The 27489-nt window shown below is 38.1% G+C and overlaps 1 protein-coding gene across 1 annotated transcript in view; it reads right to left on the bottom strand.

Annotated features, from left to right (window-relative positions):
* Window positions 1-1685: 1685 nt before the first annotated feature.
* LOC132817577 (protein ZGRF1-like) overlaps window positions 1686-27489 on the bottom strand; it is an 85925-nt gene continuing 60121 nt past the window's right edge. Inside the window, exons 19-28 of the mRNA XM_060828116.1 lie at window positions 26874-26951; window positions 24320-24461; window positions 22604-22731; window positions 21997-22120; window positions 19948-20124; window positions 17647-17781; window positions 14189-14453; window positions 13330-13475; window positions 3419-3507; window positions 1686-2077 (exon numbers count right to left, since the gene is read on the bottom strand). Of these exons, the coding sequence (XP_060684099.1) occupies window positions 3457-3507; window positions 13330-13475; window positions 14189-14453; window positions 17647-17781; window positions 19948-20124; window positions 21997-22120; window positions 22604-22731; window positions 24320-24461; window positions 26874-26951 (1246 nt within the window). The 3' untranslated portion in view covers window positions 1686-2077; window positions 3419-3456. The remainder of the gene's footprint in view (window positions 2078-3418; window positions 3508-13329; window positions 13476-14188; window positions 14454-17646; window positions 17782-19947; window positions 20125-21996; window positions 22121-22603; window positions 22732-24319; window positions 24462-26873; window positions 26952-27489) is intronic.

Raw genomic sequence — 27489 nt, 5'->3', positions numbered from 1 at the left:
AATGTTGCCATTATACCAGCCCCCACCACTTCTCTGGCAGCTCATTCCATTCACGCACCACCCTCTGCGTGAAAATGTTGCCCTTTCACTCACTTTTAATCTTTCCCCTCTCACTCTAAACCTATGTCCTCTAGTTCTGCACTCCCCCACCCCAGGGAAACGACCTTGTCTATTTATCCTATCCACAGTGCTTACTATTTTATAAACCCCTCAGCCTCTGATGTTCCAGGGAAAATAGCCCCAGCCTATTCAGCCTCTCCCTATAGCTTAAATCCTCCAAATCTGGCAGCATCCTTGTAAATCTGTTCTGAACCCTTTCACGAATGGTGCAGATGACCGAGTGCGCATACTTCCTTCTGGAAATTTACAGATGAAAAAACACTAGAGCTACTTTGCAAGTTTTGAGAAGATTTGTAGCTCAGGTTGAGGTTCTGGATGTAGGTTTGCTTGCTGAACTGAAAAGTTCGTTTTCAGGCGTTTTGTCTCCATTCTAGTTAACATCATCAGTGAGCCTCCGGATGAAGTTACAGTGGGCAGAAAGGCTCAAAGTAAGTATCGAGCAGATAAACAAGTTGCAATGGGTGGGCATTCAAATAGTGGGGTTTAACCGTACTTACAATTCCTGTCCTTAGAAAATAACATATCTTTCACCTTTCTCTGAGCAACACTAAATGAGGCTAAAAATGTCATGTAGCAATAATTTGCACATCACACTTCACAAACTAAACATCAGCTGCCTTACTTGCGCAAAATATACATTACACCTCTATTTTGTTGGTTCAAATTTTGTACTTTATGTGAGAAATCATGACTATGCGATTGTGGGAGAATAAAACAAGCTCCAATGAAAAACAATTAAAGATAGATGAAAACAATAAATGCTGAATAACTGTTCAGAAAACTTGACAATAAGTGAACGTTTTTATTTCTGTCTTTAGAATTAAACAGATAACTGAAAGTGATAGCAGGAATAGATATTTAATCAATTTTTATTTCTGTGTTCTGCACAATCCAGATAATTTATCAATATTTAAAATTTTATCTTCTATTCATATATTCCATAACATTTATTATAGTTTGTTATAATAAGTTTAGATAATTTTCTTGGACATTTTACACAATACGAACATTGATTCTGTGCCATTTCAACAAACAATTAAGTACTATGGTACACTGCAAGAAGGTGCCTAAGTAGCAATAGAGCTTATGTTTTATCCCACACAAAAATATGTAAACCTTTTGATGTGGTCCTGCGATTTTACCACTGGTCTCTTCAAGAGGTGGCTATTGATCACTCACACCAGTTTATTACAATTGGATTGATTCTCATCAGCTTCTGACCAGGTTGGCAATTGGAAAAATTTATGATTAATTAATTTTAAAATAAAAACATATACAAGAGCACAACAGTGGATTTGTATTTGTTCTTTCTCCTCTAAAACCCATTTCCACCCCAGAGTAATTGATTTTGTCTTCTGAAAGGCGCTTCCATAAAATGACAAGCTATAACTTGTTCAAAGTAAAACTAGAATAGGAATTTTTTTTTAACCTGGAATTCTTAAGTCTTCCCATTATCAATTATCCTTGCAGGTTAACCCAAAGATACATTAAATAAGAGAGAAATCAAAATCAATTTCATGGAACTATTGTTGAGAGAAATGTCTAAACTTTCTGTTGAGTGTTGTGTTTACATGCAAATCTTGTTAAATAAATGTCAAATGACAACATATTGCTCTAATTCTTATCTGATGCTGTATAATTACAAAAAGGTTACAGTACATTTACAAAAGTAAAATTAAATACAGCTGTAATATTGTTCTTTCCTTTTGTCAGGAAATCTCCAACCACTTCTCATCAGACTGATCCATGTGGATCTTGTGTGCTTGCTTATATTGGGACAGGAGGCAAAACGTTATCCATATTCTCAATGTTAATTTTTATTTGACTTTTCAAACTCCAGCAAAATTTACTTTTCAAATGGATTTACTTGCATTTCCTAGTGCAGTCTTGCTGGAGTCATTCTTCTTTATGTTCTTGACACTGACATCTTGTCCTTGACAATGCCCTCTGTTTTCCACTATTAAAACATATAAAAATATATTTACAAACCATTCATAGACAATTGGTTTTCATTTACAGTATACAGCAATGCAACCTCAGCAATCGTTTCTGGGGACAGGGACCTGTTCCCATCTATTCGTCAACAGATTCATCTAGGTTGAGGCTCGCAGGATGTGGAGGACACGGGGTATTGGTGAGCAAATTGATGCTGATGAAAAGCAAAACAGAAATGCATGGCAGTAAAGAGGTCGATGGGTGTGAGGGCTGGAAAGACGTAAGAAAAATTGGAAAAAGGAAAAATAGTAATAACAGGCAATGGAATACTGTGGATACCAACTGCACAAATCACAAACTCAACATGACCATATCTATTCACTGTCAAGTATGATCCTGAGTTGCTACCTATGAAGGTGGTGCAAGCAGAGATCAAGGATGAGATCAAAAGAGAAGTGGGCGAACACCTGAGGTTGCAGGGATACAGAGATAGAGTTGGGAATGGGACTAACTGTATCGTTCCAAATGGAGCCAACAGGGAGTTGATGGGCCTCTTTCTGCAATGAAGGTGCCATTTCAGCAGGTGGTGAGCATGTGTTCATTTCATGCTGCACTCCATATTGCTTAGCTGTGCATTGGCTACCAAAAGCATCTACCATAAGCAAATTGGGACAAATGTGGGAACAAGAAAAGCTCAAGTGTCTCTACCAATTTCAATGTAAACCTGCAAGCCACTGCAGAGGGTCACTATTAGTGACTACTTCATGCGCTAAGTGATATGGAGTGCAACATCAACCTGTTGTGGAATGAGCAGATGTATATTGCCAGCCATAGACCCAATTTCTCACCAGCATGATCTATTTTCGAGACCACTGTCATCAAGTCGTTAGAACACAAAAAGGTCAAGCTGTTTGTAGATATGTTTCAATCAGTCTTATTCCCCTCTCTTGTAGACCTGCAAATTTATTTCTGAAAAATGCTTATGCAATTCTAGTTTGAAATGATTCGTAACTTCCCCTCAACTGCTGCCCCACATGTAATCATATGCACAGTACAAGTAATTCTGCCCACAGACTTCCATCCCTTTTGGATTGTCACGCAATCTCGTGGGTCCACGATTGGCATCCCCAATGTTCCAGTGACATTCCAATACAAATGGATTTATTTCATGTGTTTCTCTTGTGTATCAAGTTCAGCGAGGTGGTTCATGATCTCCTAATAAGTTTGTTTCTGATTCAGGGGCAAATCAATTTCACTAACAATATGTGCAATGGAGCTGACACCATTCACTGATGATCTTTATTTGAAAGGAGTGATTGTGAGAATATATGGTAGTATAGATCATTATTATGAATTGAGTCACCTTAAGATAGTTTATCTGCATAGATAATCTATGCAATCTTACACCTCTGACATCTTATCTCCTTCAGCCTGTTTGGTGGTACTAATAACCTGCAAAGTGAACAGAATAGATGTAACATTGAAAAGATACAGTAAATTAACAAGTAATGCATTTTAATCAATAGTTGTCACAATGAGTTTAAGTGTAGATCAATCGCTCATAACTGCTGGTTAACTACAGATTTTGAAGCTGCACTCTCCAGTTTTATTTTAATGCAAAAGGCACTACCATTGTAATTATGAGTTTCTAAACAAAATGTCAAGTAACAATGCATTAATATATAAACAAAAAATGCTGTAAATACTTAGCAGGCTAGACTACATCTGTGGTGAGATAAACAGAATTAACAAGCTGAATTTTTAATTAAGACAAACAGACAGTTTGAGTTGAATTCAAGTCTGAAGAATCCATTTCCTATCAAATCCACCAAGTTTCAGTTTTAGCTCAGACTAAAGTTAAGCAGATAGCCAATTCTCTCCATGGATAGGCTGGAATCTTAAATATCTTAATTAGACTGACAGTCATTTAGGTTTTTGACTTTAACACTGTTTGGTCATGTTTACACAGAAGGGAATTTGACATCTTCACAGAGAAGAGTTGGTGGATTCATGTCTACTATTTGGATCCAGATACCTACCTGAGGAGCCTCCACAATAGGCAATTACCCATCAGTGAACCTCAGCCTCTCCCTCCAGAAGTCTGATTCCCTGATGCACACAATTCTATCTCACTGCCACAAGGCCCTTGACCTTCTCCCACCCTCATCAGATTTTTGATCAGAGATTCCCCTCCCCCACTATCACCCAAACTCCCATTTCTCGAATCCTGCAAAATGCTCAGCCTATATGTCCAAGCTTTCAACCAAGCCATTCCCGGTAGATCATTTCAAGCAAAACTCCCTCTAATATTGCAGTTCAGTAATTTTTCATGAGCACTAGCAGTCATTATTAATGTGTCAGGTTCTAAACAAGTACATGTGTAAGGGAAGTAGTGGGTAGGTAGAAAGATCAAGAGAAGGTCTATGCTAGTGTAGAGGGTGGGACTGATTAAATATATGTCAGAATCATTACCAGCATCTGCTGTACATCATCACTTTTTGCCAGTGATTGAAAGATGTGGCAATGTGCATATTTTAAAGACAAATACCTCTGAATAAACTGTGCTCAATAATTCATTAACGCAGGCAACTAATACATAACAGTTAAGTAAAAATGTGCTTATCATTTCTTTTAATATATTTTAAAATAACTGTAAATGTGAACAGTGTAAATTGAAGAATGCGTAAGAAAATTCCAAAGATAGATAAGAGAAAAATGACAAGTGGCTAACTGTTCACCTCAGTTGTATGTCAGTAGAGCACAAAATTGGATGGAGTAAAAAAGTGAATAGATATCTGTTATATTCGGCCTCTGTCCACATTTGCCATGCATGCCCTAATATTTGAAGCACATTAGTGTGTAGGAAGACATCCTTTGCTGACTGCCAACCAGCTGATTCTGATTATCTATACACACCAAGGTGTTAATCATGGCTGCAGCTCCTGACACATCTACCTGGAACATGCTTAGAGAACCTGACTTTACAACATCTGCTTCAGCAGCAACCAAGATGGATTATTGCTGTGCCACCTCTTGCAAGGACACCTGCAGTTAACATGTAACATAAGGCTGGCATAGTCAGTGATGGTAAAGGACAATGACAGGCTTAAGCTGATCTCTTCTGGCCTCATGGAGATGGATAAATTAAAAAGGACAATCATATAACCATATCCACTGCACCAACCATCAAAAAGAGTTTAAAGAATTTGGCTCTTTGCTTGAGTTGTGTCTTCACTCTGTCTGTCCCTTGGCTTCATTTTCTCCTGTCAGCTTTTTGTCCTTTCCCCTTCAACCTTCAGAAACTTTTTTAAGAGCTCATTACATAAAATAACATTTTCCCTTTAAATTAAACCTACACCACAATTTTCTACCAGCATAGATGCATTGGAGCTATTAATACTTATGCAAATAAGTTGGCACAAGGAAAGTGTAAATTCTATTAGCACATTAAGGGGATGCATTTTCATGGTGGGGCGGGGGTCTCCTAGTGCTCTTCCAATGGTAGATTTGTGGAAGTAGAGAAAAATGATTCCACATTTTATCACATTTCACCCTATTTGCTGGATTTTCCTCCCCAGTCAACTCTTTGAAACTTCCTTATACCTCTTCACAACTTCTTTTCGTATCTGTTTTTGTCATTTGCAAATTTTGCAATCTTATCATTGATGCCCCAAGGACTGATTCATGTGGGACAATACCCATTAAATCATGCTAACCAGAAGATGACTCACTTTGGCTAAACAACCTTCTATCTACACAATGTTACCCCACTATATTATGGTTTTTCCAGCTAGTTCAACATCAACTGCGCCTGGAGGATCATCAACTCGGTGAACGACGCTCTCTGGGCGGTCCAAAACCTGTTGATCTTCCAGCTGAAGGAGTTGACCCCGACTGAGTGTTGCAGACTGGCACATTTCAAGGTCCAGGACTACGTGTTGAGGGATGCGCTGAAGCTTGGGGCAGCTGCTGCCAAGGCGCTGTGGGGAAAGACCACCGTGTAACATCTGCCTGCCTAAAGAAGAACAGGGGCCCACACAGTCATTTGGGCTCTGCTGACGCCTCAGCTTAAAAGTAATCATCCACACCTGTAAATAGGAATGATTACTTTGTTTCGGTATGCAAACAAATGAAATGTTTACATATGTATGGCATGTCCAGTTGTATAGATCATCAAAGTATTTATGAATAAAGCATATTTTTGAAATAAAAAAAAGTTTCCAGCTAGTTAAACAACCTTCAATCTACACAATGTTACTCCCTATATTATGGTGTTTCCAGCTAGCTAATGTTACCCCCTATACTATGGTGTTTCCAGCTAGCTAAACTTTCTCTTTATGTCAATGTTACTCCCTAGAGTATTGTGTTTCCAGCTAGCTAAACAACCTTCTATCTATGTCTATGTTACCCCCTAGAGTATTGTGTTTCCAGCTAGCTAAACAACCTTCTATCTCTGTAATGTTAGCCCCTACAATATTTGCTTTTATTTTTACAATAAACGTTGATGTAGAAAGTTATTAAATGTTCTCTGGAAATCCACCAGTACCCTTTTACCTACAAAATGTTACTTCCTCAGTGAACTCAAATGAGTTGGTTAATTATAATTTCCCTTTAACAAGATCATGCTGACTGACTGATTGCCTTAAACTTTTCTCAACATCCTGCTATAATGTCTTTAGCAATAGCTTCTAACTTTTTACCTATAACAGTGACAAATTTTAAACTAACCAGCCTGTAGTTTCTTGATTTTTACCTCTCTTCCTTTTTAAATAAAGGAGTTATATTGACTATTTTCCCATCTAAAGGAACTTTCTCAAAATCCAGGGAATAGCAAAAAATTAAAAACAATGCTTCAAGTATCTCATTAACAATTTCTTTTCAGTTCTTATAATGAAGTCCATCAGGGACCAGGGATTTGGCAGCAAACAGGTCCAGCAATTTACTCAATACCACTTACCTGGTAATTGTAATTTTCTTGAATTCCTCTCTCTCTTCCATGTCCAGGTTTAGTTATTTCTGGGATAATATATGTATTCTCTACAGTGGTGACTAATGCAAAATATTTGGTCAATGTATCTGCTATCTATTTATTTACTTATTATACTTACTTCCTCAGACTTTGCTTTCCATTGGACCAATGCTTACTTTCTTAACTCTTTTCTTTTCAAAATATTTGTAGAAACTCTTACTATAGTTTTATATTTCTCTTATATTCTAAATTTTCCCTCTTCATTAACTTAGTCTCCCCTTTCTTTACTTGAAATGTTCTGCCTAATCTTCTGACCTGCCACCTGTCTTTGCCTCAGTAGCAGTACCTCAGGAGGCTCAGCATCAAGTGGTAAGTCAATGTTGTCCTCTGCATTCATGGAGCCAAAACTCCCGCTCCAGTGTCCCAGGGTGAACATATGTTGCTTATAGCCAATAAAGGACTCCAGTCATGGAGGTGTCGCCTCCTCCACCCCAAGTCTTGGCCTCTCAGCGCAGAGAGAAAGCTGGCAGGTGTCAGAACTGATAATGATTTGTATACCATAGAGGGGAGGCACACCATTTGTTCAGCATTGCTGTGAGACATGGGGCAAGAGGGCAAAAAGCCGTAAGAAAATATGTGTGTTGACATGCTCAGACGATATTCAGAGAGGTATGATTAGCGCTACAACTTGTGCTGACCTGAAGCAGGCTGTGTAGGAAAATTCTGACCAAGTCACACTGGTGGGCATTGGCTTCTAAAAATATTAAAACTCTCACCTTTCCTTCCCTCCTGAGGACTTGGAGTGTTGGAGGAGTATACAGTATACAGCTGCTGACTTATTTGGCCACTTCTAACCATGTTTTAGAATCAGAGAATTATTATGATGCAGGGGAGGCCATTCAATCCATCGTTCATTACTATTCAAAATAACCATCCAATGCTCTCTAAAGTGCCTCGTTTGAACTTGCCTCCACCATATTTCCGAGCAGTGTATTCCATACTCCAATAATCTGCTGTACGATAAAGATTTTTCTCACATCACAGTTGCATTGTTTGTACATCACTTTATATCTATGTGCTCTCATTTTTGTTACTTTTACAAGCTGAAATAGCTTCACCCTAAATACTCTGTCCAGCTTGCTCATGATTTGGAAAACCACATTGAAATCTCCTCTCAGCCTTCGCCTCTCCAGGGCAAACAGTCCCAACTTCTTCAGTCTATCATCATGGCTGAAGCTTTTCATACCTGGAAGCATTCCAGTCAATTGCTTCTGCATTTTCTCCAATGCATTCACATCTTTCCCATAATGTGGCACCCACCTAATTGTTTTGTTTGAGAGGTTGTACGCTCCCCTGCTCCTTGGAGAGCTCAGTTTACTGCAGCTGTTCAGTTGAACCTCCAGCTAAAAGAGAGACACCCAGGCAACAGCTTTCCCAGGTCTTCTCTCCATTCCTGGAGATGCTGCAGCCTGAAAAATCCAAATACTGCTGAGCTTTTCTGTAACAAACTGTAGTCCCTTCCTTTGACAGAATGGCCTTATCATCTCCCTAATTAGTTAGAAACTCTGAAAACACATCCTCAATTGGAGTAGTCTGATAAAGTGCAACTGGAAACAGCATTAATCTAATTTACAAACCAAAAGGCTGCTCTAACGTCACACAGAGAATAAGACAGTATGGTTTTACTTATACAGATTATGTTGTTTATTTGCCTTCCTAACAAAATCACTTTTGTTCTTGTGAACCAAGAGCTTTCAATATATACTTTCATTCTCTTGTTGCCAGTTTGCAACTGAATATATTTTTGCAAACATCACAGGATAAGTTGTATGCAAAGGGTATCATTCCCATTAAGTGATTAAAAAAAACTATTAGAAATGCATTTTGATTTGACAACTTAATTTACCATTCTTGATACAGTCAAATATTATGGTTTACAAAATTGTATTTGTTAAAATGCAATGATCAATGAAAGAAGGGAATTTTTTTCATTTACCTGCACAATCAAACATAGCTTGATGTTAATTTATAAGTTGCCCATTTTTTAAGGCAACAGAAATTGAACATGGCACATTTAGAATAAAAGAAAATTGATGTGAGATTTATCATCATTTATTTGAATTTCCAACACAATCATAATGACAGATATTTCATAAAGACATAAATTTTCTGTTTCAGTTTCTCTAACACTCAAAGTATACAGTGCATTGTTAGAAAGTGGTAATTTTTTGATTAACATGATTTGGAGATGCTGGTGTTGGCCTGGGGTGTACAAAGTTAAAAATCACACAACACCTGATGAAGGAGCAGTGCTCAGAAAGCTAGTCTTCCAAATAAATTGTTGAACTATAATCTGGTGTTGTGTGATTCTTAACTTTATTTTTGATTAAGATGAACATAATACCAGTCCTCAAATTGCTTTTTACTATGTTTAAGTTTACTCCACCATCACAATTCAGCTTGTACAACAGTGAGGGCTACAGGGTAGATGGGCAACTGACCATGGTATCAGAGTACAGGAAGCCATCCAAATGGAGGGACCAAAAAGGAATGTAGTGGGATAGGAGACACCATAGTGAGAGGGGGATTGACATTACTTTCCATACCACAGAGGTTGGTTGAAGCAGAAATGCCCAACACATTTAAGATTTATTTCGGTGTCAAAATAAAGAGCCATGACCTGCAGATCTGAGGACCAAATGCAGGAAGGTGGAATAGACGGGGTAGTTCTTCATTAACCAGCTTGGATGCAATGAGCCAAATGGTCTCCTCTGTATTGTAATTTTTCCACAATTTTATCAACTGCCTTTATATTGCAGCTCAGTGTCAAATTTGATTATTTTTAGAACTCCTATGCCTCGGGCCATTTCATGTTAAGGACAAATTCTTGAAGTTCTTGCATGTCTTTTCAAGTACTTGAGATAAATCTTTGGAAACCCCACTGTTAGCAGAAAAAGTACATATTTATCATGAAGCATGGATATCAGCAAACCCGTTTCAGAGAGCATCTTACTTTTGCCATTTTCTATTGAGCATTCAAGGATTCTTGCTTTTAGTTTCCCTTAGTGCAGCACTGTAAACAACTTCTGTGTTACTTGAATTCTTGATTTTGCTTCAAACATTGCACAAGAAAAAAAATCAAAGAAATACATTTTAAAAGTCTAATTTTTTTTCTTTTTTACCCTCAGAGTATTTTGAAATAGGACAGTAGTAAACATCCCGCTACACTCAGTTTGCATCTATATTACAAAGTTGAACTGGCTTTTGATAGTATGCAGTGCCACTACCAGGAATATTGTGAAATTACAGCTTTATCTGTAAACCAAATCCCTTTACTTAATCTTGTATAAATGTCTCACAGCCTTCTCCAGTGTTAACTAACAGGATATTTAATGAATTCAAATACCCAATATAAACAGTGGCCAATTACAACACAAAACAGAATCAGGAAATGCATGAAAGAGCTATGACAATGTCTCATGAGCAAAAATAACCAACTTAAGACCATAAGACATAGGAGTGGAAGTAAGGCCATTCAGCCCATCGAGTCCACTCTGCCATTCAATCATGGCTGATGGGCATTTCAACTCCACTTACCCGCATTCTCCCCATAGCCCTTAATTCCTCGAGACAACAAGAATCTATCGATCTCTGCCTTGAAGACATTTAGCGTCCCGGCCTCCACTGCACTCTGCAGCAATGAATTCCACAGGCCCACCACTCTCTGGCTGAAGAAATGTTTCCGCATTTCTGTTCTGAATTTACCCCCTCTAATTTTAAGGCTATGTCCACGGGTCCTAGTCTCCTCGCCTAATGGAAACAACTTCCTAGCGTCCACCCTTTCCAAGCCATGTATTATCTTGTACGTCTCTATTAAGTCTCCCCTTAATCTTCTAAACTCCAATGAATACAATCCCAGGATCCTCAGCCGTTCCTCATATGTTAGACCAACCATTCCAGGGATCATCCGTGTGAATCTCCGCTGGACACGTTCCAGTGCCAGTAAGTCCTTCCTGAGGTGTGGGGACCAAAACTGGACACAGTACTCCAAATGGGGCCTAACCAGAGCTTTATAAAGTCTCAGTAGCACAACGGTCCTTTTATATTCCAACCCTCTTGAGATAAGTGACAACATTGCATTCGCTTTCTTAATCACAGACTCAACCTGCATGTTTACCTTTAGAGAATCCTCGACCAGAACTCCCAGATCCCTTTGTACTTTGCCTTTATGAATTTTCTCACCGTTTAGAAAGTAGTCTATGCTTTTTTTTTGCCAAAGTGCAAGACCTTACATTTCTACAGATTTCTTCACATTAGGAAAACCAACTGTTGGCTTTAGGAAAATGGAGGAAAGCAGATACCAAGCAGTAGACACATAGTAACAAACCACATTGGTTGGGACCAAAGTTTTGAATAGATGAAGACCAATTTGAAGAACCAATTGAAATTGGGAGGGAGGTAGGAATGTTGAAATAAAAGTAGTCCTGCAAGCCTGTTTCACCATTCAGTGCAATCATTACTGACCTGATACCCGAGCTCTCTATATCTGACTTTTTCCATAACCCTTAATATCTTTAATTGATGAAAATATGTCTCTGTCTCAGTTTCAAGATTAGCAACTGCTCTGGCATCAACTGCCATCACAAAAAAAAGTTCAAACTTTTACCACCTGTGCATTCAGAAGTATTTCTAGTTTAATTCCTGAAGAGTCTGGCTCTAGTATTGAAGGCTATGGTTCCCACACCTGGATTCATCAACCAGCAGAAAACGTTTCTCTTCATTTACCCTTCCTTGTCACCTTAATACCTTCAAAACTTCAATCAAAATTCCCGAATACAATCCTTGCTTGCGTAACGTCTACCCAAGGATTGATGCTGGCAAGATAAACTCTTGAAAAACAGAGCTTTCTAGACAAAAAAGGCATGGATTAGGGTTTTGGCAAGGGCAGGCAGAACTGGAGTTTGGAGTTCTCTATTGTTTCAGAGATAGAAGAATGTGTTACAGATCTGCAATAGATTCAAAATGAAGGTGGAAATTCAGTCCAGGTTTGAATAGAACAGTTGTACATTAATTTTAACCAAAGGGGGTAGCTGTAAGGCTAATAATTAAAAGAAAACAGCAATTGTATTAGGATCTTATGTGTATAATGAACTATTATAGTTGAGATATGTGACTACAAAATGAAAATCTTCAATCAAGAGATGGACTTTTTTCTTGTTCACTTGTCTCGTACTCCATCTTGGAAGCTCCATTAATTAAATACTTTCTCACTGTTTACATTTAATTCCTGCATAAGAGCTGTAAATCTTGTAATTTATGATTAATTAAATATATGTGATGTTCCAATAAGGTATTTTGGAATCTGGCAAGCAATTGATGATCATAGCTGTACACAGATACTTGTTTTCTCAGAATAAAAGTGTCCTTCACTGAGTTGCGCTATACATGAGAGAGGGAATTATTATTTAATATAATGCCTTTACTGTACACATATTTGACTATATAGCAAGAAACAAGCTCTCCTCTGGTATACAGCTGATAGAGGCATAGTGACAACTGAAAGCTTTTAACACCATCTTTAAGACTACAACTTATTTACAAAAATAAAATGACTTAAATATTAACATTTAACAAATCAGAATCTCAAGTATTTAACAAGTTCAGGAAACACTCAAAGATTTCTAAAGATGGACATTTTTGGCAAAAATGGGAATGAGATGTAATTTCTCAATTTACCTCACCCTTCCACAGCATAGTGTTAGAAACAGTGCCAATCAAATATTCCCAGGGCATGTACAACAGAGGGTTAGATAGGAGCAAAGGCTAAGAGTTGACAGAGGGAGATATTTCAGCATGCATGCAAAATTCAGAATTAAGGCTCCATGCAAATGTGCACTTCACCTGAAAATTATAGCACAGATTTTAAACTGATTTATGGCATAACTGGCTTATGATAATGCAGACAGTGCATTGTCCGAAAAACATTTTAAATGGCTGAATTTCTGTCAGTGAAGCAGGGTTCAAGTCAGCAGACCCAGTGTTCCTGTTCATCATAATTTTGTTCTGGAGAGGTGAAATAGAGAAGAGTGGGAGCTAAGCTGTGCTGGATAAAAGACCTGACCAGTTATCTGAGATTTCGTCCCAGTCATGTTGAAGGCCATCAGACCATGAAGGTCACCACTCGCAAACCTCACCATTAACAATCCCCCGCTCACCCTGCCACTGTGACAAAATAACAAGAAGGCGTTTCACAAATGAGTTCACACCCTGGCTAATTCATTGAAAAAAAAGTAGAATATCCTTACTTTGTTGCCCTCTTCAGGGAGAATTGACTTGCTTTTGGACTTAAGGTTTTTCTGTCCCTTCTCTGCCGTCTGGTCTCTATAGCATTTCATGATCTGTTCCAGTTCTGGTTCACACTGATACGCATGTTTCAAGCCATTTTCTCTCACTGGGAACAAACATATATTTCATTAATGTCAATTACCTGCCTGCACAGACCAGGTAAATTTCCTTCTTTGTTTTTGTGGAGAAGCTGTACAACATTTTCAATGTCCTAATTTCATTTAACAGTACAACATTTTCACAGATATTTTCTAAGAACAAATATCACACTGTTCATACAGATATATTTCTTAACTTTTGATTAAAACAAATCTTTTAGACCCACTCTAAAAAAATTGTATGGGGCAAAGCTACATGGTCTGATTAACAAGGTTCTGCCAAGAATATGAGGAGCAGTCCATTTCACAAATAAATTTTATGTTACATGGATAAATAATTGTCATACAATACTTTTTCTGAGACACGTTGAATTGATTAACATTACAACTGAGGAATAACTGATCTTGACAGTGTTGCATAGGGATAGCTTTTCTATGAGACCTTGGTCAATCTGAAAAATTTAGTAACTGGTGTACCTTACATCAACCTACCAAAATAAAGTACAAAATGAAACCAGCAGATTCTAAAATTTCAATAACATCATCAGGTTACTTCCAAGTATCAGAAATTAGTACATGCAGTTTAACAGGATAGCCCCATGCGGGACACTGTATCAGCATACTTTCACAGTTTTGAGGCACTTAAAGCAAATAAAGTTTCATTGCAGAGTACAAATTTTGTTTCCTAATTTCATGTACTTATTAGTCTGAGACAGATTACCTTCACAGTGATGAATAACTCTTTTCCACAATCTGTTGTTTCTAAGACAGGCCAGATTGCCTACAATCAGCAAGTGTCTTTTCCCTCTAGTAAGTGCAACATTCATTCGCTTCTCCGAGTCTATGAACCCAACTTGACGAGACCTCACACAAGACAATATAATAATCTCCTTCTCTGCTCCTTGGAAAGCATCAACTGTTGAAATGTGTACAGCTTTGATCTCAGCAGGGTCACATTTTGCAGTGTAGTCAAGCATTCCACATAACTGTGAGCATTTAGGAAAAAATGGATTATTCACTGGCACTTCTTTCATCGGTAAAATGGTCCACAAGTTCTTCCAGAAACAATTCATTAAATGAAACCAAAACTTTGAAGCAAGTAGAAACATATACACTACTGTAAACAAATAAAGTTGAGGAACAATAAATCCCTTTTCCGAGGGTTGAATTAGAACACTTCATCAGTGTTGCCCATAATTGTTTGTCTCCCATTAAATTTAAAGCTACAGACACAAGAAAAACATTAATTTCCTGGATACCACATTATTTATCTTGGTACAAGACAACATACAAAAATTGTTAACATATGTTTTTTTTCCTAAATTATTAACAGACACTTCTACATCCAGAAAGTAAAGATGGCTTCACAAACTGGTGAAGTCATATCTCATCCGTGTCAATCACATGCACAGATCTGGAATATCTAAAGCAGGCACTTACAATCCTATTTACTATATGGCCAATCCAAAGCTCAGATTCAGAGTTAACAATTGAGAGTGCTTATTACAGTAGGATCCATCGCATTTTTCCAAGTTTAGTAGTTCATCAGTCTGCATGGTTCTAATTTAGACTTGCCACATTCATTTTCAAGAAATTTATTTTCTCAGTGGTTTTAAGCTTTCTTGGTTCCTGGTTAGCTGAGTATTCCTTTGTTGACACATTTAAAACTGTACATTCTCTTTTGTTACCTCCCTCTTAACTCAGAGCCCTCTTGCAGCTTGCTTCTCTTCATTATATTTCTTGCTACCTTCTCACCACCTTGATACCTCTCACACCTTCCTTCTCCCCCGTCACCTCATGCTGCTTCCTCTCCCAATCCCCAAAATCCCCCTACAGCTTCCTGCCCTATATGCATTCCCTAATTGCCCTTCTTCCTCTGTCTCAAACCCATCTAAAACCTTTTCCTGCCAGCCCCTGCCTTTGGTTGATGGCCCCACATTGGACCCAGCAAATGGAATTGCTGGATGCAGTAAAGAGCCTTGCATTCCAGCCAGGAGTGGCTGTTGGCCTGTCCCTGCTCCTGGAATTTGTGGTGATAGCTGTAAGAATGATATACGTGCATCCTATTCAGCCAATTCAGTTTGTTCTGTTCCCAACCTCAGAATCCATCAAATCTAACTTCTAGAATGCGCTTTTAAATACTGGTATTGAAATTAATGCGTGTGTGCAATCATCACACTTGTAAATTGGTCAGGGAACTGGAAATAACATGGTAATGTTCTAGTCAGTTAAGGCCACTGATGAATACACTGTACTTACTTCTGAGTTTCCTATGTACTACCGAATCCCACTTTAATCGCCCTGCCCACCGTGATGGGAACTTAAAATCCAACCCCTTATTTCTGAGCAATCTTTTTGAAGTACATATGATACCGAGAAGACAAGACAGGGCAAATATTGAGAGATACTTTGAAAATTAAGAAGCTGCAACGAGGGGACACTGTTTAAAAATATAGGGTTAAAAATCACACAGCACCAGGTTGTAGTCCAACAGGTTTAATTGGAAGCACACTAGCTTTCGGAACGACGCTCCTTCATCAGGTGTTGTGTGATTTTTAACTTTGTACAGCCCAGTCCAACACCGGCATCTCCAAATCATAAAAATATAGGGTCTTCCAATTAAGACAAACATTAGGAGGAATTTCTTCTCTTAGAAAATCATAAATGTTATGAATTCTTTACCTCAGAGAGCAGTGGAACCTAAGTCATTCAACTTATTCAAGATTGCGTTAGATAACGGAGTCAGCGGTTAGGACAGATGGCAGCAGAGTAGAGGATCAGCCATGATCTAATTGAATGCCAGGCTTGATGGGACTTTTTAATGACATTATATTTATGACTCTTATAAGACTTCTGGTATTCATTATAGATGGGTTAATACATTTTTAATTCCTCTATAAATACCACAACCAAAAGAAAATATATCTCTTCCTTGAATTTAAGAATGCAATGCTGTGGAAGATTCACTCGTACAAAAGTATTGCCAAATAAAGACAAATTTTGTCAAACCTTTCGTCTTGTGTTCATCAGATCATTTTGCAAGAAAGCCAATTCAAGGGGAAAGCTAACATTCATGCTGCATAAGAGGGGAGTCCTGATCAGTTGGAAACTGGTCTTTGCTTAGTGGAGCTATTGTTATGGAGAATGTATGCATTAGTGCTGATGACAGTCAATTACCAAACTTTGTTGACGCAGATGTGCAAGTGTGCCACATTACTAGCCCAACTGATGATTATAAATTGGCTTTCAGCATAATTCTTCGCACACTCGGGATTATCATGCAAATGTTGTCCAATTATAGAATCCCATTCAATATTGAACACTGTGTTGCATGTATGGGTTGGTTGAATATGGTCAGTACCTTGCTTATTGTAAATAACTGAAGGGATATGCTGTCCGATATGCCCTCTAAGTCCTCCTATATACTCAGCATCACATTTGGAAGAGTAAGGTATCGCAAAGGTTTGAACAAGAGGTGATATTAGTAGTTTAATGCTGCTAATACAAAGTAGCATATCATTTCTGTGTACTGGAAGCTACTTACGTTAGTATGCAAGACTCTGTTCTTTGCAGATAGAAAGAACGTACAAGTCGTTCTGCTATAATGTGAGTTTTGTTAAATGTGAATTTGCTATAACATGATTGATCAATTGGGGACACTGTTTTTAAAGCGCGTATTGATTATAATACAATTCCGGCCCCATTAGTTTAAATTGTGCTGCTATTACGCAATCTTCTTATAACATGGAATTGCATGAGAACGGAACTACTGCTTTATAGCAGAACCAACTGCATACACACACCGCAGTTGTTTCAATTCAATAAAATAGGTGACAGCCATTCTCTGGTTTATTTCTCTGGGCAATGCCTTGACCAATCAGAGCCAATCTGCTGTGTTTAAAACTTTAACAACCCCTGACAGTTAACTATGAATCAGTATTAAAAGATGCATTCTCCAGGGCAATATCTTTACCAATCATGGAGTAGAAGTGTTGTTTTTCACCCTGAGTTGATATTCTTGCAAAATGTTCTGACAATGCAAGATGATAAGTTTTGACAAAAATGGGTCCTTTTCAGCAATGCTCAAGTTTTGCACTACCAAACACCTATTGGTATAAACATTAATAGAATACAATTTGTAAAAAAATTCTAAAATGTGAATAAAAATATCGGAATCACCTTGTGCATCTGAGATTTGTATAATGTTATCACTCCAATCATAGATCCTTTAATTCCACAGGCTATCAGAGACTGGATAAGTTTGACAGTGAATGTCGCTTCTTCCAGATTATGGCAGCTACCATCCATGTCCATCTAGACAGATCAGAATACAAATTATAACAAAACGAAATCATGCAACATTTATATTTTATAAATTTAATGGGATACTTAGTGTTTATGTTTGTTTTTATTTGGTAAGATCATGAAATATGGCTTGTATGTTACATTGATTTTATTCAGTATTGATTACTCATTCCTGGCAAGTAACTAATCATCTACATATGGATTAACATGACAGCATCCAACTTGAGGCAAAATTGCTAACAGTCCTTTCATCAATGCAACCATCAGATGAACTATATCCATCTTGCACTGCAGATAAAGCTTTATTTTAAACTTTTTTGGCAGAGTTTAATTTAGCGAGGTGCTGCATTTTGGGAAAGCAAATCTTAGCAGGGCTTACACACTTAATGGGAAGGTCCTAGGGAGTGTTGCTGAGCAAAGAGACCTTGGAGTGCAGGTTCATAGCTCCTTGAAAGTGGAGTCGCTGGTAGATAGGATAGTGAAGAAGGCATTTGGTATGCTTTCCTTTATTGATCAGTATATTTAGTACAGGAGTTGGAAGGTCATGTTGCTGCTGTACAGGACATTGGTTAGGCCACTTTTGGAATATTGCATGTAATTCTGGTCTCCTTCCTATTGGAAAGATGTTGCGGAACTTGAAAGGGTTCAGAAAAGATTTACAAGCATGTTGCCAGGGTTGGAGGATTTGAACTACAGGGAGAGGTTGAATGGGCTGGGGCTGTTTTCCCTGGAGCGTCAGAGGCTGAGGGGTGATCTAAAAGAGGCTTATAAAATCTTGAAGGACATGGACAGGATATATAGACAAAGTCTTTTCCCTGAGGTCGGGGAGTCCAGAAATAGAGGGCATAGGTTTAGGGTGAGAGGGAAAAGATATAAAAGAGATATAAGGGGGAATTTTTCATGCAGAGGGTAGTATGTATATGGAATGAGCTGCCAGAGGAAATGGTGGAGAAGGTTCACACATTGCAATATTTAAAAGACATTTGGTTGGGTATATGGATAGGAAGGATTTGGAGGGATATGGGGCGGGTGCTGGCAGGTGGGACTAGATTAGGTTAGGGTATCTGGTCGGCATGGACAAGCTGGACTGAAGTGTCTGTTTCTGTGCTGTACATCTCTATGACTCTATGACTATGGCTCTATGACAAAAGTTTTGAACAAACAGAATGTAATTGCAAGCCCAGAAATTGATGAAGCATTGAGTAATCTTAATTGGAGAAAGGGGAAGTTTAATGTGAAAGGGAGGGTCAGAGAAAGAAATCAGGGGCCTAGTATTGTATAGGCCTGGGCAGTTGGCTGGCCCTGCCCTGTTTTGAGCACAATGGCTTCACCTCTGGCCAAGCACAGGAGCACCCTAGAGTCCCAGGATCCTGTTAATGGGCCACAATGTATCCCATGTCCTGAGCCTTGGTGGAAGATTCATGGTTGCAAAAGATGGAGGAACTTTTAGGACTTATCCTCAGTCATTCAGTTTGCACTTCTTTGCTACTTTATGACTCAGCTTGCTTGTTCATCCTGGAGCAATGAATTTTAACAGTATCTAATACCTTCAAAGCCTTACATCAAAGCAGTTGCACACACCATTGATTTTTCTACCTAACACTGCATTGCAATTCGAGTTTAGTGAGGTTGCATGTAGGACATAACAGGGTCTTCACCTTTCTGAAAATAATTCATACTGACCTGAACCAAAGATTATACCGAAGACCAAATGATCTACTCATTTACTCAAAAGTTACAATTTTAGCAAATAATGTTATTTCCAACAGAAAAAAAATCAAATAAATAAACAATAAATGGTGATAAATACTTTTAGTCAGTCTGTACTGACAGACACTGTAAAGAAAAAAAAGTAAGCAACTTAACAACTCCATGCCAGAATGGAAGCAGTTGTGGGTAAAGATTATAATTCATATTTTCTGCAGTAAACAATTACTTTTAACAATATTTGGCAAAAGCCACAGATGTGATGCTGGGGATGTCTGGAAGGAAAGTTCACATATTAACTTGTCACTGTAGCAGCCAGCAGCAGAACTACCACAGTGCCCACTGGTGGTGACAATGTCTATTGTTTAACTGGGAAATATCAACTCTTACTTGTATTGCAGACATCAATTCAGAAAAAAAATCTTCAGCTACCATTAAAGTTGCTGCTTCCTCTTATGGAATATTTACCTGGTCATGTCCTTTAACATTATAAAAACAAAGAGTAGGCAACCAGTCCAACAGAGGGTTTAAATTTGAAGCAGAAAGTCCATCTTTAAGATTCCCATTGTAGAAGAGTTCATTTGTTATAGTGCTTATAACAGGGTGGCATCTGTACTGAGTCCTTAGCATAATGGGATTATAGCCCTGACGGACAAGGAGAGAAAAAAACATCACAAGGATTATCAATTTGAACAAAATTATTCACATGGATGGTTCATAGTTGCTTTCAAACAAAAGTTTAAAAAAATCTGTCTGACCAATACTGAGAGGAATGCTATTTCTTTCTAGATGTCGAAACCGTAACAAAGAGATTCTGCTTTTAAATGAGATAGGAAGAAGTACTTACCAAATAAAGTAAGGAAAAGCATGGACATCATTAGCCCTGAAACTGGCCACTTTCTAAACAAGAGTTCAAATATTCTTTTTGTGCTTAATGTGTACTTGGCACAACGAGCACATACTACTAATACAATGTTGGTTGCAGCTGGTGTTGCTAACAGATTCCACAGCTGAGACGGTTGGCACAGATGGCTGACTGAATCGATAAAACTATGAATCTGAATGGGAGCGAGTTTATACTGCATAATTGGTATTGCAGAGACACTTGGGACAGATAGTACAGATGGACAAATATATGACTCATAACTGGTAAAAGTGAGTTAAATTATTTAATATTTTAAGTGCATGAATATACTACTTCTTGTAAGATGGTTTACTAATTAATCATAAGGTTAAATTTGATTCAGTGGACAATGGTCTTATAGAATAAATTTATCAGTTCATGCAGTTTTATGACCTAGTATACTAGAAAATCCAGGGTATGTATTGCACAAGTGAGAAAACAAAACCTTCACAGGTATGAATGATATACCAAGGTTACAGTGTTAAGATGCAGAACTACATCTTGCACAGCCTTTATTCATATTATATCCAGGGGCTCTTTGTAAATGTTAGTTTGCACAACAATTACTTACAAGGCTTTAATTATTTGAATGATCAAATGTGACAGTGATCTAAATTCATTTATCTATAATACTCAAACAATATTAATAATAACAAATAAAAACCGAAAGAACTGCCAATGCTGTGAATCAGAAACAAGTAAATAAATGATATAGTGATCAATATGAAACAGTACTCTTTGCTACTTTGCCAGTAGCATTTTTTTCAGTGTGGGGAAAGTACAGCTGCACAGTTCTGAGCTGCTGAAGGGTGATCTTATTGCACAGATTTAACATGGATACAATGATAATTGAAACAACCACACTATTATGCAAAAATCAAAGTTCTGCAGATGCCAGAAATCTGAAATAAAAAGAGAGGTGCTGGAAATGGAAAGCATATTAAATCAGCATATATGGTGAGAACAGAAAAAAATAGGTGCAAACCATTCTCATAATAAGTTAAAATCTGACATTTCTGTTCTCTTCATACCTGCTGACTGTCTCACAATGCTCGATTAGATTAGATTTCCTCATGTGGAAACAGGCCCTTCGGCCCAACAAGTCCACACTGACCCTCCGAAGAATAACCTACCCAGACCCATTTCCCTCTGACTAATGCACCTAACTCTACGGGCAATTTTGCATGGCCAATCCACCTGACCAGCACATCTGTGGACTGTGGGAGGAAACCCACACAGACACGGGGAGAATGTGCAAACTCCACACAGACAGTCGCCAGAGTCTGGAATCGAACCTGGGACCCTGGTGCCGCGAGGCATCAGTGCTAACCACTGAGCCTTCGTGCTGCCCCTCTCAGCACTTTTTGTGCTTGCTTTCAGATCCACATGATAGATGCCTAATCCAGTGTTCTGACAAAGGAAGATAGAATTGGCAAAGATATATGGAAATTAATCATCTTCACTTTTTTTGATATCCTCCATTTTGAAGCAAGTTCATTAAGGTTTAAAAGATTATGATTACTGTAAAATATGCATTGCTTTCCCTTTAACTTGGGGAGAGCCATCGTTCACAGCTATTCCCTATAAATATGTCATTAAGATAACTGTTGTACCATCAGGCACATTCTGTCAAAGAGAGTTTGTTCCAGGCCAGCTTCATGAGCACTTTCGGAGCCTTGAATTGTAGGTGGCAATTGCTTGGGGTCGCCAACAAGGATCAACTTTTCGCATCCAAACCTGAAATGAAAAATCCAGTTTTGATCTATCAGAGTTTCATAGTTCCCTGTCCTCTTTCTGTCTAACGTAGCCATAAGCCTACTAATTGTTATCTGAGATCAGCTAACTGATCACAGACCAAGTTAAAGTCTGTGGCTTCTTAAATTTTATACATTGCAATTGATGTGCAGTGAGATATTTCTTCTGGCTACTTTTAAGAACTGTTAATGGATCACGTCAGGTAAATCCAAACTTCCAATTCAAATGATATTTTCCTAAAAGGTTCCTCATTTTGGATTCTCAGAAACAGGAACATCTGTGGATTACTAAGCTACAAAGTACATATATTCTGCAAAGTGTGTAGCGTCTTTTTAATTATAAGAGACAGTGTGTCAATCTATGAATTTACATGTGTGTTTTTCAGACAAGTACCACAATGGATTTGTGAAGCGTGGTACGGCTATTTAAACACAAATCGATGAGCTTGCTATAGATCAGCAATACCTTGCAATGGGAAGGAGAGAAACTGGTTCTGTGATCTGACTGCACTCATCCAATAAAACCAATGGAAAGCTGAGGTTGTGCATACACTGGAAAGGACATGCAGCACAAGTAGCTCCTACCACTCGCACCTACACAAAGGCAAAAACCAAAAAAAAGTAAATAAGAAGAAAGAATCACAGAGTTGTGTGTATAGACGTTTTGCATAATGAACAGTTCAAAAAAGTAAAACAGTCCCCAGCACTTACACATCTCAGACAGCCACCCGTCAGAAGCAAAATAGTAAACATCTCCCATTACTACACACTCAATCATAGAGACGAATGAAAGCCCAAGCAATAGTTTGGGGTTACTTCTGTTTGGTCCTGGCTAATCTTTCGATGTATTTCAACTGCCCCCTTATTAAGTGCTGATTTCTGAAAGACATTCACAAATGCAACATTGGCAGTTCAATTTCTGAAGACATACTTTAAAACAGATGTTTTTAATGTTAAAATGGCAAATGGAAACATAGCACACTGGCTTTCTGAAGGGTTGGTGTGTAACAATACCAGTTCTCCCAGCAACAAGCTACAAAGATAGGTTGTTCATCAACCCTATCATTTTTGGTTTTCAATCCATATTTCCAGCATATGTAATATTTTGACTTCTGACGCTGGTTTGATATCTTATCTGGACCAGGTTAGCTGATCTCAGAGACAGCAGCAAGCAGTGGGAGGGGTGGATGATATCCAGGGATGGGGGCGCCCTGATGTGTGCAGACCCCTCTGAATTAAGTGGCCTCCGTTTCTTCCCTCTCTGTTTTTCACTCAGGGTATATGAATGGCCTTCCCACTCCTCCCCACCTGCACATAGCAGACAGATTGTGGTATAAGCAGCACATTATTCAGGTCAATAAGCTTGCCAACAAATCCAGTTGACCTTGAATTATTTATTTACATGTGGTGGGCAGGTTGTCAGTTTTGGTGCCCACCCTTCAAGAGGTGAGCTTGAGAGTGGGTGAGAAATTGCTGAGCTAGCCACTCAGTTCAAAAGGTGCTGCCTTTTGAAACACGCCCAACAGCCCCATCTCTTAAACGTGCACAAATTAACACACATGCAGCACCAGGAAGAAACACACCAACCCACCCACCATGTCATATTAAACCAAAAAGAGCAGAAATGTTCTCCAGTTTCTTGTCAGCATTCATCCCTCATTCAGCACCACTGAAACACATATCAAACTATTTATCACAATACTGTTTGCAGGACCTTGCTCTGCGATTAATGGCCATGTTGCTTAATGTTCCAAAACTCGCTAATTCCAACAAAAGTACTTTATTTGACTATGAGGCACTACGGGGCATTCTGAGTTTATGAGAGGTGCAACATAAATGCACATCTTTGTTTCACCAAATGAAAAATAAAAATTCAAATCACATAAGCGATCTGGAGTCACAACTTATCACTGAATATACTGCTTACACGATCACCATATAAAGTCCGTTGAAGTGGGATGAATATGTGTCAAATTGGAAGTTCCTTTACGAACAAGTTCAGTGTTTTGCAAAAATATCCTCGCATTGTGCATCAGCAAAAATAAACTATAAAGCCAAATTAGAGGAAGCTTAAGTTTGTGCGCATTTAGCAACAAACACATTTTGCCACATTTACAAATCCCTGTATTGCTAAAGGATTTTATTTAAAAAAAAATGTCACATGCTAAAACATAACTCTCACCTCCTTTAACACAGCTCTGTTCCTGCCCAATTTGTGTTGCTCAATACTCTTTCTCACATGCATCTTTTCTACGGGAGTTAGGTCTTCTTTCATGAGTGCTTGCAGCTCTCGTAGCTCTTCATTGTCACTACCTGCATGTAAACTAATAAAATATAAACAGAATAATTCCATAAAACTAAATCTATAATAACAAAGATTTTCCAATATTGATCTCATTGAACAGAGATGAGTCAGTTCATACAGGAAGTGACTTTTCTTTTATTCATTCATAGGATGTGGGTATGTCTGGCATAGCATGTATTTATTGCCCATCTCTAATTGCCTAGAGTACACCTCATTACTGTGGTTCTGCAGTCACATGTAGGCCAGACCAGTAAAGAAATCATCTCTAAAATACATTAGTGAACAAGATGGGTTTTTATAACAGTCATGATCAGCATTAGATTCTTAATTCTAGATTTTTAAAAGAAATTCAATTTAAAATTCCAACATATCCTATGGCAAGATTCAAACTCAAGTCCCCAGAACATAACCTGGGTCTCTAGATTAGTAATCTAGTGATAATATCACTAGGCCATCACCTTGCCTTAAAAAGGAAAATTGAAAACACAGTCATCCCCAACTCTCAATACTATGGCTGACTGGCACCGCACTGACAAGAGCAAGGGTGTAATCGTCAATAACTCTCAACAACATAAAGTGCATTCTAGAAGGTGGAAAAGCAAACTAAATGATTGTTTTAAAAAAATGTATGCAATCTTCTAAAAGTTTCTAAAATCACTTACTACGTACTTCTCTGATGACACACTGCGCTAAGATCTCTGTTGACTACGACAATAATAAACATTACATAGTAGAAATGGCCCTAATTGATCTCTGACAGCATGACAGATCCAGGGTTGGGGAGTAGGGAGAGGATGTTTGGAGTCAGAAGAATGGATTCATGATATGTGGGTGAGCTGATAATATCAGCATGGAATGTGCATCCTGAAATGTTCTCGAGAAGGCATCAGGTGCAGTTTCTATGTTAAGGTTATTTTCATAATGCTGTCAGGGAGGCTATCTCAAGTTTTTGACCCAGTTAAAATCATAGAATGGCATTATACACCACGATAGTGTGAAAGTTGTGGTGTTTTCATGCGCTGATTATCCCTTATCTTTCCTTCATGACATTGGGGGTTTGGAAGGTGCTGTCAAAATAAACCTTTGCAAATGCTACAATCCACCTTACAGATGATACGCATTGCATTATTATATGCCAGTGGTGGAGGCAGGGAATGTTTATAGTGATGGACTAAGTGTTTTACTTTTTCCTGAAGGATGTTGTTGGAACTGCATGAATATTGACAAATGGAGAATATTCCATCACAGTCCTGACTAATGTTTTATATACAGTGGATACATATACACCTGACAGGATATTGTTCATTGGTGTCTGTCCCTAAATTTGCGAATACTATCTACTCAGGGTTTAAGTTTCTCCTTTGGTTTTCTATGTGACTGGGCAGGCTGTTTCTCAAACAAAAGATCTTTGACACACAGGGTACAATGCTCTCAGAGGCAGTAGGATCCAGAGATTTGGATTTGTTTCCATTTCTTTCTCTCTGTACTGGAAAGAAAAATGCTGGAAATCATAGGCAATCAGGCAGCTTCTGTGGAGAGAGAGCAAGCTAACATTTCGAGTCTGGATGACTCTGCATCAGAGCTCTTCCCTCGCTGACAGTGCTTTGGTTTAATCTTATGTTGTCACTCAAATGTGAGACAGCTTCATGCATAACTTTTCATCTTTTTGAACAAATAGCAGCAAACTCCTCCTAGACACTAAGGTCAATGCTGCTATACTTCAAAGTGAGCTTCAGAGTTTCTTTGTCCTCCCCAGCAATGCTGGCCATTTAAGAGTTAAGAAAACAGGCTATTGGGGGAGTTTAAAGGCCAGGTCGTTGAAAGTGAAGAACCACAATCTGGTGAAGCTTTAATGAAATTTTGTGACCCAGTCTCACTAAAATCTAGGAAAACTGCTGAGAGTCCATGGTATGTGTTTGACTGAATTTGTTACTTGATGCAGTAGGGTGTTTGATCATCGTTTGTGTTAATTATATTTGCCTCAGGTTAAGTTTGGGATGTTAGAGTATATGCATTGTCTTTCTTTGCACTGTCTGTACCCTTTTTTTGTCAATAATTATTGCCGACTTGTTTGAGCAAATTTTATTTGCAATAACTTATTATTCTTTGTTGACAAGAGAAACCTAGCTGAATTGCTCTAAGACTAATCCAAATACAATCTAAAACCTAACTAATTGCCCATAATAACACCTGCTTCAGTTTAAAATGTGTTATGACCAGAGGAGGAGTGGAGATTGCTTGAAAATTGAGGCATCCCTCTGACTAAAAATGATACATTCAACCAGATCACTCACAGGAGTTCAAAGCCACTGGCAGCCAGAACAGTCAAAAATCAGCCTGCCGTCATTGTAATGTATTCCCAATCTACAGCACAAATATTCTATACTAGGGCTTCATTCAGGTTGAGAAGAAATGTAGAAATTGTGTTTACCTATATGGTAAAATCGGTTTGGCAATCTTCCGAATGCTTCCAACTCTGATAAATCTATCAAATCCAAGCTCGAGAAGCCTAATTAAAAGAAATAAACCACATCAATTTACTTCATAACATAAAATGAATTGTTTACTGTATTGAGTGAGAAATAAAGCCACTTTTGTACCATTTCTGCAAATTCCTTTAACTGGATTAGTGCACCACCTTAAAGCAGTGTGTAAAATTCTATACCTACAATAATTTTCAGTAAACTGCACAAATTTTATGTACTAAAAACAAAGTTCCATCTCTGAATGTACACAATTTGAGATTCATACATGTGATTCATACATGTGCTTCCTACCAGCAGGTAGGTTTTCCTTCATTTTGTTCAGAAAGATCACCAAACATAAAGAGATCAACTCTCAAGCACAATCACCCTAAAACAATTATCAAATACATTTTCATTTTTGTAAAATGAAACTTTAAACAGTGATATAAGGATTAACTGAAAATAAAATGAGTTGGCCCTCTGACAATAATGTGTTGAACATACAATCCGTGGACTTTAAGGACAGTAATGCTCCACCTGAAGGGCATAGGATTCTTTTGATATCTTTTATTATTATGGTGC

The sequence above is a fragment of the Hemiscyllium ocellatum genome, chromosome 1, assembly GCF_020745735.1.
Source record: "Hemiscyllium ocellatum isolate sHemOce1 chromosome 1, sHemOce1.pat.X.cur, whole genome shotgun sequence".
NCBI lineage: Eukaryota > Metazoa > Chordata > Chondrichthyes > Orectolobiformes > Hemiscylliidae > Hemiscyllium > Hemiscyllium ocellatum.
Note: the sequence above shows the minus strand (reverse complement) of the source record. Positions and strands in the feature narration are given on the sequence as shown.